Source organism: Eulemur rufifrons, chromosome 4, assembly GCF_041146395.1.
Source record: "Eulemur rufifrons isolate Redbay chromosome 4, OSU_ERuf_1, whole genome shotgun sequence".
Taxonomy (NCBI): Eukaryota; Metazoa; Chordata; class Mammalia; order Primates; family Lemuridae; genus Eulemur; species Eulemur rufifrons.
The window spans coordinates 82244428-82258389 of NC_090986.1; the positions used below are offsets into that span (position 1 = coordinate 82244428).

The window sequence follows — 13962 nt, forward strand, 5'->3', positions numbered from 1 at the left end:
CTTCCCAACACTTTGTTGATGTTTTGAGGTGTCTGCACAGCACTGGTTCCACAACAGAACTTATATTCGAAAATATCACGAATTTTTGACTTATCCATGGTTTCACAAAAATTAGTCTAACAAAAAATTAGAGGGATCATCACAAGCCAAACCATGTGTATGAAAGACTGAGAATGTACTTTCACAATAAAAATAAAACAAGACGTGTGAAAGTGAAATATCAGAGATACTGTCACAGTAAATCGGACATTTCATACTTAATAACCTAATACTTAAAAAAAAAAAAAAGTTGTTTTATTTAGCATCCACTATAAAGCACACATTGATTTTTCAGCCAAAACTAATTTCTTCTGTTGGTAATTCTAACCTACTCCCTCACAATACTGAAAAGGAAGAAAAACAAGGTGAACAGAAAGAAAAAATTAATTATATAAGTTGTTATATAATAAACTTAGGTAAATGGTTAATCAAAAGTAGCATAAAACTCTAAATTTCCCAATGAAATTTTCTATAACATTCCATGTTAGAAATGCAAATGCTTTCATACTCAATTAAGTTCTTTGTAGGAGGATGGCGGTGCAAATGTAACATGTTTGTATTTATACTCACTCTTTAATCCCCTTGGCTCTTTTTGGCCTTTTTCTTCCTTGTCTGAATCATGCCTTTTCTGGTATTTTTCTTTGGGTTCATTTTTTTTGGTCTCTTTCTCCTGAGGAAAACAAATGTATAAAACCCAAAACAAGAACGGATAAAGAGCTAACACTGTACATTTGAAAACTGGAAAATACAGGTTCCTCACTTCAGTGACTGCCTTTGTATACTGCATGTAACTGATCATTAAATCTTCTTTTTTTTTTAATCTTTTTTTTTTGAGACAGAGTCTCACTCTGTTGCCCAGGCTAGAGTGAGTGCCGTGGCGTCAGCCTAGCTCACAGCAACCTCAAACTCCTGAGCTCAAAGGATCCTCCTGTCTCAGCCTTCCGGGTAGCTGGGACTACAGGCATGCGCCATCATGCCCGGCTAATTTTTTCTATATATATTTTTAGCTGTCCATATAATTTCTTTCTATTTTTAGTAGAGATGGGGTCTCACTCTTGCTCAGGCTGGTCTCGAACTCCTGAGCTGAAACAATCCACCCACCTCGGCCTCCCAGAGTGCTAGGATTACAGGCATGAGCCACTGCGCCCGGCCTGATCATTAAATCTTTTTCACATTAACTGCTTCCTTAACCAACCACATAATAATTTATAAAATATCAAATTCAAAACCTAATACTGGTTTACCTACTCAAAATTTTATTATTAAAAATAACATACTGGCCGGGCGCGGTGGCTCACGCCTGTAATCCTAGCATTCTGGGAGGCCGAGGCGGGAGGATCCCTCGAGGTCAGGAGTTCGAGACCAGCCTGAGCAAGAGCGAGACCCCCGTCTGTACTAAAATTAGAAAGAAATTATCTGGCCAACTAAAATATATATATAGAAAAAATTAGCTGGGCATAGTGGTGCATGCCTGTAATCCCAGCTACCCGGGAGGCTGAAGCAGGAGGATCGCTTAAGCTCAGGAGTTTCAGGTTGCTGTGAGCGAGGCTGACGCCACGGCACTCACTCTAGCCCGGGAAACAGAGCGAGACTCTGTCTCAGAAAAAAAAAAAAATACTATAAAATTCCAAAAACATTTCACCTGTAGTCTTATTAAACAAGCACGACTATTTTTATTTCTCCATGTTCCTCTTTCTGATTCTTGTACCTCTGCATGGATTTTTTTAAAAATCCATTTTTCTTTACATAGATATTTTTACATAATTATGTTAATATGTATGCAGGGTTTTCTTCTCCACATTTTCTAAACTTTTCTGTTTTTGCTACACTGACCTCAAAATCAGTATTTCAATGGCTGTAACAGTCGCTGAGTTGGTACACCAACATTTTCTTAACCATTTCCCCCACAGCTAGAAAGTCAGACTGCTATCAGTTTTTCACTAATGAAAATCACTGTCATAAATAACTTTGTTTGTATACACACCCTTTTCCCCCTTTGAAAATGATTTACTTAAGATAAATTCCCAAAACTGGGAATAATGAATAAAAAGAAAATGACCTTTTGCATAGCCCTTGATAAACACTACACATGTAAACACTTGCATAATTTGGAAAATATTTCCATTTTGAAAAACCATATCATAATTTTTATAACCGGACAAATTCTCTACTAAATATATTTTTGTAAGAATTAAAAGATTTGTAATGTTAATGCACTCTGTGTACTACTGTTTAAGTAAACAGTGGTATATTCTTAACATAACAGGGGAAATTACCAAGTAGGGTATGAAAAGCTAACAAAATAAGCTCATGAAGCTGTAAGCCTGACTATACAATGCAACATCTCAGTACCTCTAAAAAGAAATCCTTACTTTTGTTCACAAGTTAGTCTTCAATTTTCTAGTTGTAGTTAATCTAAGAGAAAATAAGTCAGACCAAGAGATAAACTTGGTGGGGGCGGTGTCCAACGGCTAGAGGATCTTCAGCATTTAAAACTGCCCATGGTTGTCACACTATTCAATAACTCCCTGATGATGGAAACACTTTTTACAGTTTATCTGTCTCATTATTTGTGAAACTTCCTGACCACTCACAGGGCGCTAGTCTGCTCGGGTATTTCTGTAATCTGCAAGGTTATCCCTCCCGCCCGCGTTACCTCCTCGGCCCTTACCTCCTCCGTCGTCGGGTCGGTGGACCTGAGGCCTCGCTCTTCCCCACCCAACCTCAAACCCTTTTGCCTCTGGGCAGAGGGAGGCGTCAGCTTCTCTAACTCGGTGGTACTTTTGCCTTTATCTTGATTCCTCTGCTTTTTGGGCACAGTTTTCTTCTCTAAGAAAGCATTCCTGTTTTCTAGCTTCCTGTTCTCTTTGGGTTCCTCAGCCTTTCTCAGGGTTTTTTTTTTCCTCTTGGCCTTGACATCCGCATCCTCGTCAGCACTCGCAACGCTGTCCAGCTGTTTATCAAGAGGTTGATCCTGCCCTGCATCTTGCCCTGCTCTATCTTTTGCACTTTTAATGTTTTGTTTCTCTTCTCTATCGTCAGAATGTAAATCTTCACTGTCTTGCTCCTGCAACGGGGAATCATTAAGTGCACTCGATTCAAATTCCACCTGAGATTCAACACATTTCTCTTTCTTTGTTTTTCTGTTTTCTTTGGGATCTTCTCTTATTTTAGTCTTTAAATCTCTTATTTCACCTTTTTTAACCTTCTTAACTTCTTTAGTTTCTTTTATTTCATCTTTTTTGGGCTTTTTGCACTCCTTTAATTCTTCTTTGGCTTCCAAAATCCTTTTCTTTGTCCTTAAATCAAAGGCTAAATTTTCCAAGGAGCTCCCCAGGTCTGGTTTGGATTTATCTCTCAGTTTCCCAGTCTTTACTTTTTTCTTTTTCAGATCATCTGGGCTTTTCTCTTCTCTATACCTTAATTTTTTCTTTTTCTTCCTCGGGGAAGTATCTTCTTTGGTCTCACTTCGCTGATCACTATCGGAGTTTGCCTCAAATATATCATTATTTAAGGATAGTCTCTACAAAATACAAAAAAAGTTAAAAAATACTTGTTAACATAAAAATTAAGGGCTTTCAAAAGTAGTACCAATGAAATCTGGTAGAAATGTTTTTTCCCAAACAGAATCTCAACTCCTTAAAATTACTTACCTAAATTGAAGTTATATGCTACTTCTTATATATTTGATTTAGCACACAGGTCCTGCTGGTGATGATGAACATCAATTTTTAAAAGCTGACACAGAGAAAGGGACAAAAAGCTCTAGTGCTGCTAAAGGCCCCAAACAGAAGCAGGAGTGAACAATAACAGTCTCATAGTGGGTTATAAATAACAGTGGGTTAGCCAGGCGCGGTAGCTCACGCCTGTAATCCTAGTACTCTGGGAGGCCGAGGCAGGATAGCCTGAGCTCAGGAGTTCGAGACCAGCCTGAGCAAGAGCGAGACCCTGTCGCTACAAAAAATTAAAAAATTAGCCAGGTGTGGTGGCACACACCTGTAGTTCCAGTTACTTGGGAGGCTGAGGCAGGAGGATCACTCGAGCCCAGGAGTTTGAGGTTGCAGTGAGCTATGATGATGTCACAGCACCCTAACCCAGGCAACAGAGGGGCAACTCTGTCTCAAAAAAAAAAAAAAAAAAAAAAAAAAAAAGACAAATCCATGAAGGAAAACCCAGAAATCAAATTTGTGCATTACTTTCACATTACCCAACTGCAGCCTACCATCGCAATCTTTTTCCAAACTGCTCATGATAGAAGTTTGACTTATCTGAGTCCCTCCGATTTCTTCATTCTTGCCTACTATCAGGAAGAGCTACTAAAAAGCAATAAAATAGCTAAAGAGTGAAGTGCAAATAGAAAAGAAAAACAAGACCCAGAAAATCTGCCTGTGAATAATCTGAAATGGACTAAACTTTATAACTGTATGAAGTGATCTAAGAATTATTTTATTTTAACTAGCAGAAAAAGCAGACATAAAACATGGGTTAATAATGCAGATTAAACATAAAATACACAAAAACAAGTTGCTCACATCTTGGACGGACAAGTTTTGACATGTCTTTTTTCCCCTACTTTCATCTTACTCTTAACTTAAAGGAAAATGCCAATATTCACATCCAAACTATGCTTGTTTGTCAAATGCAATCGTAGGTTGGATACAGAAAGAAGAATTCAGCAAAAATCACTGAAAACAATTCTGTAAGCATCAACTGGTTATATGGAATTCACACTAAGGAATATTGTATATTTTGTTATTCGTAAATTATTTACAACACATACCTTAAAACAGTAACATTTATAATAAACTACGTACATGAAAACAAACGAAAAGAACAAACGTGAGTCAAAACACGATACCTGAATGTCCTTCTTAATTGCTCTGGCTCTGTTCTCCGCAACTTTCTTCCTAAAATCAAGAAGCACCTCTTTACAGTCCTCCAGATGAATCTCAGGCTCCCAGGTATCATCGTCTGACGTATATCCTTTCCAGCGGACTTTGTAAAGCACTTTACCCTGTGCCATAAATTTTAAAAAGGTAAATAAAGGATATTACTGACTTGATTAAATTTCCCAAAACACAAAACTGCTGAGAAGATATGAAAGAACTTTAAAACAAGTGGCTTAAGAAAAACACCATCGCTGGCCGGGCGCGGTGGCTCACACCTGTAATCCTAGCACTCTGGGAGGCCGAGGTGGGTGGATCACTCGAGGTCAGGAGTTCGAGACCAGCCTGAGCAAGAGTGAGACTCCGTCTCTACTAAAAATAGAAAGAAATTATCTGGCCAACTAAAAATATACATAGAAAAAAATTAGCCGGGCATGGTGGCGCATGCCTGTAGTCCCAGCTACTTGGGAGGCTGAGGCAGGAGGATCGCTTAACCCAGGAATGTGAGGTTGCTGTGAGCTAGGCTGATGCCACGGCACTACTCACTCTAGCCCAGGCAACAGAGCAAGACTCTGTCTCAAAAAAAAAAAAAGAAAAGAAAACCACCATCACTGATCTATCAACAATGTGTAATATTTGAAAAGCAATGAAAATAGGAAGAACCAAATCATCCAAAGATACTGATAACAATTTGATCTATTTTCCTTCACCTATTGCATTTATTAACATAAATATAGTATGTTTTTTAAAACACTAGGATAGACCAGGCATGGTGGCTCATGCCTGTAATCCCAATACTTTGGGAGGCCAAAGCAGGAGGATCACTTGAGGCCAAGAGTTCAAGCCCTGCCTGAGCAACACAGCAAGACCCCACCCCATCCCCACCCCATCTCTATGAGAAACAGAAGAATTAGCCAGGTATGGTGATGCGCACCTGTCATCTCAGCTACTTGGGAGGCTGAAGCAGGAGGACTGTTTCAGCCCAGGAGTCTGAGGTTTCAGTGAGCTATGATCATGCCACTACAGTCTAGCCTGAGCAACAGAGCAATACCTCTTAAAAAAAAAAAAAAAAAAAGGAACTTTTGTACATCAAAGGACATTGCCAACAGAGTGAAAAGATAACCCACAAAATGAGAGAAAATATTTGTAAATCTTGTATCTGATAAGGGATTAGTATCCAGACTATATAAACAACTATAACTCACAAACAATACAACAAACCAATTCAAAAGTAGGTGAAAGACTTGATTAGACATTTCTATGAAGAAGATATACAAATTGCTAACAAGCACATGAAAAGATGCTCGACATCATCAGTCCTTGGGGAAATGCAAATCAAAACCACAAAATGAGGTACCACTCCACACCTATCAGATGGCTATTAAAAAAAAAAAAAAAACACCAACAGAAAACAACAAGTGTTACTAAGGATGCAGAGAAATTGGAACCTTCTTATGTTGGTGCTGGGAATATAACATGGTACAGCCACTATGGAAAACAGGCAGTTCCTCAAAAAATTAAATATAAAATCATCCTACGACCCAGAAATTTCACAGGTAGCTATATACCCAAAAGAATTGAAAATAGGGACTCAAATATTTTTATACAAATGTTCACTGCACCATTATTCGCAACAGCCAAAAGTGAAAGTAATCCAAGTGTCTATCAATGGATAAATGGATACAAAATGTGTTACATACACAGAATGGAATATTCTTCAGCTTTAAAAAGGAATGAGAGGCCGGGCGCGGTGGCTCACGCCTGTAATCCTAGCACTCTGGGAGGCCGAGGCGGGTGGATCGCTCGAGGTCAGGAGTTCAAGACCAGCCTGAGCAAGAGTGAGACCCCGTCTCTACTAAAAATAGAAAGAAATTATATGGACAACTAAAATATATATATACAAAAAATTAGCCGGGCATGGTGGCTCATGCCTGTAGTCCCAGCTACTCGGGAGGCTGAGGCAGTAGGATCGCATAAGCCCAGGAGTTTGAGGTTGCTGTGAGCTAGACTGATGCCACGGCACTAACTCTAGCCCGGGCAACAGAGTGAGACTCTGTCTCAAAAAAAAAAAAAAAAAAAAAAAAAGGAATGAGGCCGGGTGCGGTGGCTCAGGCCTGTAATCCTAGCACTCTGGGAGGCCGAGGTGGGAGGATCGCTCGAGGTCAGGAGTTCGAGACCAGCCTGAGCAAGAGTGAGACCCCGTCTCTACTAAAAATAGAAAGAAATGATCTGGACAGCTAAAAATATATAGAAAAAATTAGCCGGGCATGGTGGCACATGCCTGTAGTCTCAGATACTCCAGAGGCTGAGGCAGGAGGATGGCTTGAGCCCAGGAGTTTGAGGTTGCTGTAAGCTAGGCTGACGCCATGGCACTCTAGCCCGGGCAACAGAGGGAGACTCTTTCTCAAAAAAAAAAAAAAAAAAAAAGAAATCCTGACACATGCTACAACACAGATGAATCTTGAAAATATTATACTAAGTGAAATAAGCAAAACACAAAAGGACAAATATTTATGATTCCACTTATATGAGGTACCTATAATAGGCAAATTCATTAGACAGAAGGTAGATTAGAGGTTACCAGGGGCTTGGGGTAGGAGGAATGGGAAGTTATCGTCTAACAGTTACAGAGTCTCTAGGATGATGAAAAGGTTTTAGAAATAATGGTAACGGTTGTACAACACTGTGAATGTAATTAATGCCACTGCATTGCACACTTAAAAATGATTAAAATGGCTGCTAATTTTATGGTATATATGTGCATCTATAATAAAAAAATTCATTACCTCTTGTGTCTTTTGCCCATTTTTCTTCCTCATCTATAAGAATTTTTCTTTTTACTACTTTATGGCTATTAAATCTTTACCATATATATTTCCAAATTTTTGCTTTTCCAGATTTCTAGTTTATCTTTTCTGCTCAATACCCTATCTCAATGAGAAGCAAGAACATATAACACGGTTGCCCACATGAACTGCAGAGCACCTTCTAGCTATACGCTTAACACTTGTCTGATTTTATTCTTACCACCACCAAGGGAATAAACTTTCCAAGTTGACTGCCAAGAACTGCTCCCTCTCATTTTACCCTTCAGTCATACCCAAACTGCCCTTCACTCAGCCATCTGTAGAAAGACCCAGTATCAGCATTTAGTAGGATTAGAAACTAAGAAATAATGAGAAAAGAGCAGACTTAAAATCTTTACTTTTAAAGATAATTCTGAACATCCTTAAAATAATAGTTAAGGGGACATCAATATACTTTTATGGCTTAGCTACATTAACTGGGAAGACAGTGATTATGTTAGTTGAGAATATATGCATATTCTTTTTAACAAAATAGTATACAAAAAGAAAACTACTATTATATACAACTTTAAAAGAGCTGCTATAAAGGTGCAGTTAAAATTGAAGAAATTAAACAAAGGTGAGACAGCATGCATGAATGGGGGGAAAGAAAAGAAATCTTAGTCAATAGCATGCACAACTGCCTAAAAGCAACATGCTTGGTCTTGGTAGAACTATCATATAAAGGGTTATGTCATTACAGTAGGGTGAGGGAATATGCTATTTTATCAACGACAGGTCATGGGAACAAATGATCCTTGTATATGTGTGTGCATAAAAATAACAGTAAATTTGTTATTCAATACAGCTTTTAAAAAACACTATTTACTAAGTCAATTATCAACCAACAGTCATTTACAAAACAATTTTGTATTTGCTGTAATCATTAAATTTATTGACTAATAAAGAAAACACTTTACTTTCAAATGGGTCGAGAAAAAAATGTATATGAAAAGAACAAAAGATAAAGCAATTATGATAAATGATTTGACAACTAGGGAATCTGGGTGAAAGTATATGAGACTCTATAAAATTCTTGCAACTTTTCCGATAATAATAATAATAATAATAAAAAGTAGTGGTGGCTGGGTACGGTGGCTCAAGCCTGTAATCTTAGTACTCTGGGAGACAGAGACAGGAGGATTGCTTCAGGTTAGGAGTTTGAGACCAGCCTGAGCAAGAGTGAGACCTCGTCTCTACTAAAAATAGAAAAACTAGCCAGGCATGGTGGCTCGAGCCTGCAGTCCCAGCTACTTGGGAGGCTGAGGCAGGAGGATCGCTTGAGCCCAGGAGTTTCAGGTTCCATGATGCCACTGCACTCTAACCTGGGCAACAGAGGGAGACTGTCTCAAAAAAAAAAAAAAAAAAAAAAAAAAAAATCGAGCAGTGGATACAACAGTAAACTTTACTTCTATGTTAACAGTGTCATAAATTTAAGGCCAGTCACCAACGAAATTTGATTTAATCAACAAGAATACAAGAATCAGGGTATTAACATTCTCAAGTATGAAGAAGCATATCCCAATTCTAGCTCCAGATTTAAATTACTGATAATGGTTATCAGCCTTTATTTCAGCAGTTTTGCTTCATTTATTCAGTAAATATTTATTGAATGTGGTCACTATGTGTCAGGAACTTTTTGGGTCCTTTAGGCATAGCAGTATACAAAAACAAATGAAATCCCTGTTAGACGTCCTTTTATAGGAGTTGTGTAGATCCAAATATTGTCCAGGGGTTTGCCAAATATTAGGAAATTTCACAACAGCCTGGAATTTATAAACATGTCTTCAAAGTTCCAGAAATAGTCTATTTTCTTGATAGCCAAAGTTTTCCTTTAATCAGTGAACCAAGGTAAAAGGCAGGACATACTCCTACTATCATATCAGATCACATACACTAGATAATTAGCTTAAAATTTTTGTTAAAAAAAAAAAAAAAAAAAAACCAGCCATGCCTGGTGGCTCACACGTATAATACCAGCACTTTGAGAGGCCAAGATGGGAGGATCACTTGAGGCCAGGAGTTCAAGACCACTCTGAGCAACATAGTGAGATCTCATCTCTACAACAAATTTTAAAAATTAGCTGGCTGTGATGGCCCACACCTGTAGTCCTAGCTACTGGGGAGGCTGGGACAGGAGTCTGAGGCTGCAGTGCACTATGATCACACCCCTGCACTCCAGCCTGGGCATCAGAGTGAGACTCAGTCTCTCAAAGAAAAAGAAATCAAGGCCAGTGGGTCTGAATGCATTATCAATATGAAATGTTAATAAAAATGCACAACTGTAATTAAGCATTTCAATGGACTTCTATTGAATATTAGCAGTTTGGGTTTTTCCTAAAACCTCCTTAGTAGAACAAGAGCTCAAGCAGCTCTCCACTGTACACAGAGGTTACAGACTATTATCCTTTCTAGAAGTATGTTTATAACAGAAGTAAAAATTTAGTATAACTCTAACAAGAATCACAGTTAAAAAATGATAGTTACAACAATCAATATTAGGATTATGAAGTAGAAAAATTAGCCTGGATTAAAAACACCACCTCCCCACCCCACAAAAGTTAAATGCACTGGAAAGATTTAATAATTCCAAAGTAAAACTCAAAACAAGTATATATAGCACAAATTATATAATTACAAAGGGAAAAAGGACTAAATCAAAACAGGACATTTAAACACATCTCTCCAGGAAAACACATAGAAAATAAAATCAAGCCAAAAAAAAAAACCCCACAAAGCACAATCTCAACAGCACAGCACAGTTAGCAAACTTGACCTATTTGACCAATTTCACTAAACAATTAGAGATCTATTTTTAAATGCACATGAAGTATTTACCAGAAATGACCATATGCTAGATCATAAAGCGTGTTTTCACAAATTTCAAAGACCATAATATAGAGAACATCCTCTGACCAAAACACAATTAACCTAGAAATCATTTTTAAAAGGATAAATATAACACCCTCAAATATTTGGAAATTAAGCAATATGCAGTACTGGAATTTAATTTTTTGCTTATTCTATCACCCTAAATAAATTATAAATAATAATGTATGTATTAGAATGGTGTATGTATGTATTTCCATAGTTTTTAGGCCAGTTACTCATACATAAGTTAGCAATCAAGAAATACATAAATTAGTAAAAAGTGAGTCAATTTCAAGTTTTTCTGATTAATTTTAAACCCTTAGACTATGAGGAAGCCTAACAAACCACTATCAGAACCCTTACGTTTGTGAATGACTAGATGGCAGACCAACTAGCTGGCTCACTCAGTAGCTAGTAAAGAAAACTGCCACAGCTGTGTTCTTATGAACTGATAATACCTTCCGCCTTACGAACCATTTAGTTAATAAGAGCACCTAAAAATCCAAGAACTAGAATTTTAACTCAACCTTATATCACTAAAGCCTAACTGCCTTACACATTTAAGTTTCTTAGTTTCATCAACCTTTAGACTAAAACACAAGGCCTACAGTGCCTACAATTGTTTGAGGCAAAATTAAACACTGTACGAATGGGTGAATCATCTTAACCCTAAAGATATTACCCACCTACACAAACATTTTCTAAATATCTTCTACGTGCCAAGCACCGTGTTAAATGCAGGCAATACAAAACAGTCTATGACTGGCTTCTCCTCTCACCTCAAGGTGCTTACGATATATCTGGAGAAATTATACGTAAACACATTTCTGTCTTTGCTGGACTGCAAATAACAATATTAGTGACACTGGATTTCAATTATTTCCCTGGTCAAGATAACTCTCCAGTGTCTGCAACTGTGTAGGCTTCAATTAATCTCTATATTGTGAGGACCTAACACAGCATCTGGCACACAGTAGTTGATTAAAAAAAAAAGTGCCAAATGAATGCACAAAAAAATTAACACAAAGTGGCATATGACAAATGGGAAATAACAGACAATAAAAAGAATACAACACAGAGACCGCCCACTGCACGGGCCCTCTGGTCATCTACCTATTAAAACATTATTTTCCAATTGTCCATGCTCCCTCCTCCACCTCCGCCGCTTAAAGGAGTCCACAAGCTAGCAGGACAAACACACACAAACAATGTCTTCAATGCCTGCACGGAGGTCTTACGAAGTGGAATAGGGACAGAGACGAGAAAGCGCCTCACTCTCCAGGAATCAGGGTCAAAAAAGGCTTTCCCCAGAGAAATGGACCCTGAGGCCTTAAAAACTGAGTAGGATTTCACCACAACGGCAGGGAAGACAACGGTTCAGGCGGGGAGAACAGCTGAGTGCCCAGGCGCGCATGTGGGATGAGCAATCTCAGGTGCCGCCGTGAGGCTACAACCCTTACAACGCACAGGGCTGAGAGCAACGATACCGCCCAGGTTTTGAAGGCTTTTAAGTGCCACCCCCTTGAGTGAGATCGGGATTCCATTCAGAGGGCTAATGGGAATTCCTTAAGATTTTAAACCAGAGACTCGATCACGGGTTTAGAAAACACTGGAACTATGGCGTGGACAATGGACTACGAAGAGAAGCATTATTTCGCTATCCTATCGCTCCTTCCCGGCATAGCGTAGCGGCCCCCATCACGTACCCAAACACTGATGACCACAGAGGCCCTTCCCCAGGTGTCTGCACCCTTCTGACAGCCACACACCATGTCCTAAACTGCTTCATCTCTCCGGCCAAATCAATTCTCTAAAACCTGTTGAAGCATCCTTCACACACAGGGCCCTAAAGAGTCCGTCCGAAAATGTCACTCCGCTTCTCCCCCGATTTCGCCCGCTAACGTTCGGCTCTCACGTTCCTCCCTGCTCACGCTTTGTGTCCGCACACACCGGCGCTTCGGCTCCTGCCCTGCCCTGTGGCGGCGGGCGCGCCGCACCCCACGGACCCGCTCGGTCTCCACGGCCCGACCTTCTCCCCGCGAACACAGCCCCTGCCCCCACGTACTCCCTCGATCTTCATGTCCAGGATCTTCTCCACCTCGAACACATTCTCTCCGTCCTCCTCGCTGTCCCCAACGGGCTCCGCTCCTTTCGCGGCGGCGTCCTTCTTCTCAACCGCTGCTCCGACTCCTTTTTCGACTTCGGGGGAGTCATCACTGGTGTGGGCACCTGACACAGGAACTGCGGTCGCGCTCGCTCCCTCCACAGCCGGCTCCATGGTAGCGTAGGAGCTCAGCAAACCGCCGAGGGAAACTGGCTGCGACACACACCCAGCAGCTCCTCGCGCTCCGCGCTCGGCCTTAATCCACTTCGGCGGCGTGACGAAAGCCGGCCAATGGCGGGCTCTGGGCCCTGGAGTGACACGTCCAGCAACCAATCACGTAAAGGCGGGCGCGCAGAAGCCCCGCGGAGCCCACGGGAAGCAGGTGGGCGGGGCGTGGGGTGGCGCCCAGGGCGGAAGAACGCGGTCTGCGGGCGGGGCGGAAGGGGTCCTGGGGCGGAATGGGCGAGGCCGCTGCCGCCGCCGCGCGGACCTTGGGCAGCAGGAGGGCGGCGCCGGGAGGACGCTGGCGGGGCAGAGCCGAGGACTTTCTAGGAAAGGGACTTTGCTGCTGCCCAAGCCCCAGCCGAGCAGAACAGATGCTCAGGAAATCCTTCGGCCTCAAGGCTGCAGGTTTCCTCTCCCATGCCATGTGAATGATCCAATCAAATATAACTCATACCGCTGTTATATTTTAATAGATATTGTTTAAAGATAAGGAAATGCACTCCTGGAATCCCAGCAATTGGGGAGGCGGAGTTGGGAGGATCCCTTGAGCCCAGGAGTTTGAGGCTACCGTGAGCTATGATCACACCACTGCACTATAGCCTGGTCGCCAAAGAGGAGAAGAACGCGATGAAAGGAACAAATCCTTTCATCGCGTTCTTCTCCTATATTTTCAACCAAAAAACCAAAAGGCACTACTAGAACTTGGAAAACGAATGCTTTGTAGCTTCATACATCTTTGTTTTGTTTTGTTTTGTTTTGATATACAGGGACTCCTCTTTGCAAAATCCTACTAGGAAAATCCACATAAGGGTAATATATTTTTCTCACTTTGAATTTCACATATGCAACTGAAGTCTTTATGGCAGTGAGCTTTTTGTTTTTGTTGCTTTGAATGGCGAACTTAATTACAAGATGGGCCTCATTACCAAATCTCTGAGGTTTAACTAAAGAATAATCTATGATCCAGCAAATCTCTTCAGAGAGGATCACC

The 13962-nt window shown here is 40.4% G+C and overlaps 1 protein-coding gene across 4 annotated transcripts in view; it reads right to left on the reverse strand.

Annotated features, from left to right (window-relative positions):
- The window catches only part of MPHOSPH8 (M-phase phosphoprotein 8), a 34128-nt gene extending 21114 nt beyond the window's left edge, over positions 1–13014 (reverse strand). For 2 of the 4 annotated variants that reach the window (XM_069467760.1, XM_069467762.1), the window contains exons 1-4: positions 12708–12977; positions 4898–5053; positions 2711–3562; positions 610–709 (exon numbers count right to left, since the gene is read on the reverse strand). In XM_069467760.1, the coding sequence (XP_069323861.1) occupies positions 610–709; positions 2711–3562; positions 4898–5053; positions 12708–12920 (1321 nt within the window). In that variant the 5' untranslated portion in view covers positions 12921–12977. Of the gene's footprint in view, positions 1–609; positions 710–2695; positions 3563–4897; positions 5054–12707 lie in introns of all 4 variants that reach the window. The other 2 variants (XM_069467759.1, XM_069467761.1) reach the window with 2 other exon arrangements.
- Between the last annotated feature and the right edge of the window lie 948 nt (positions 13015–13962).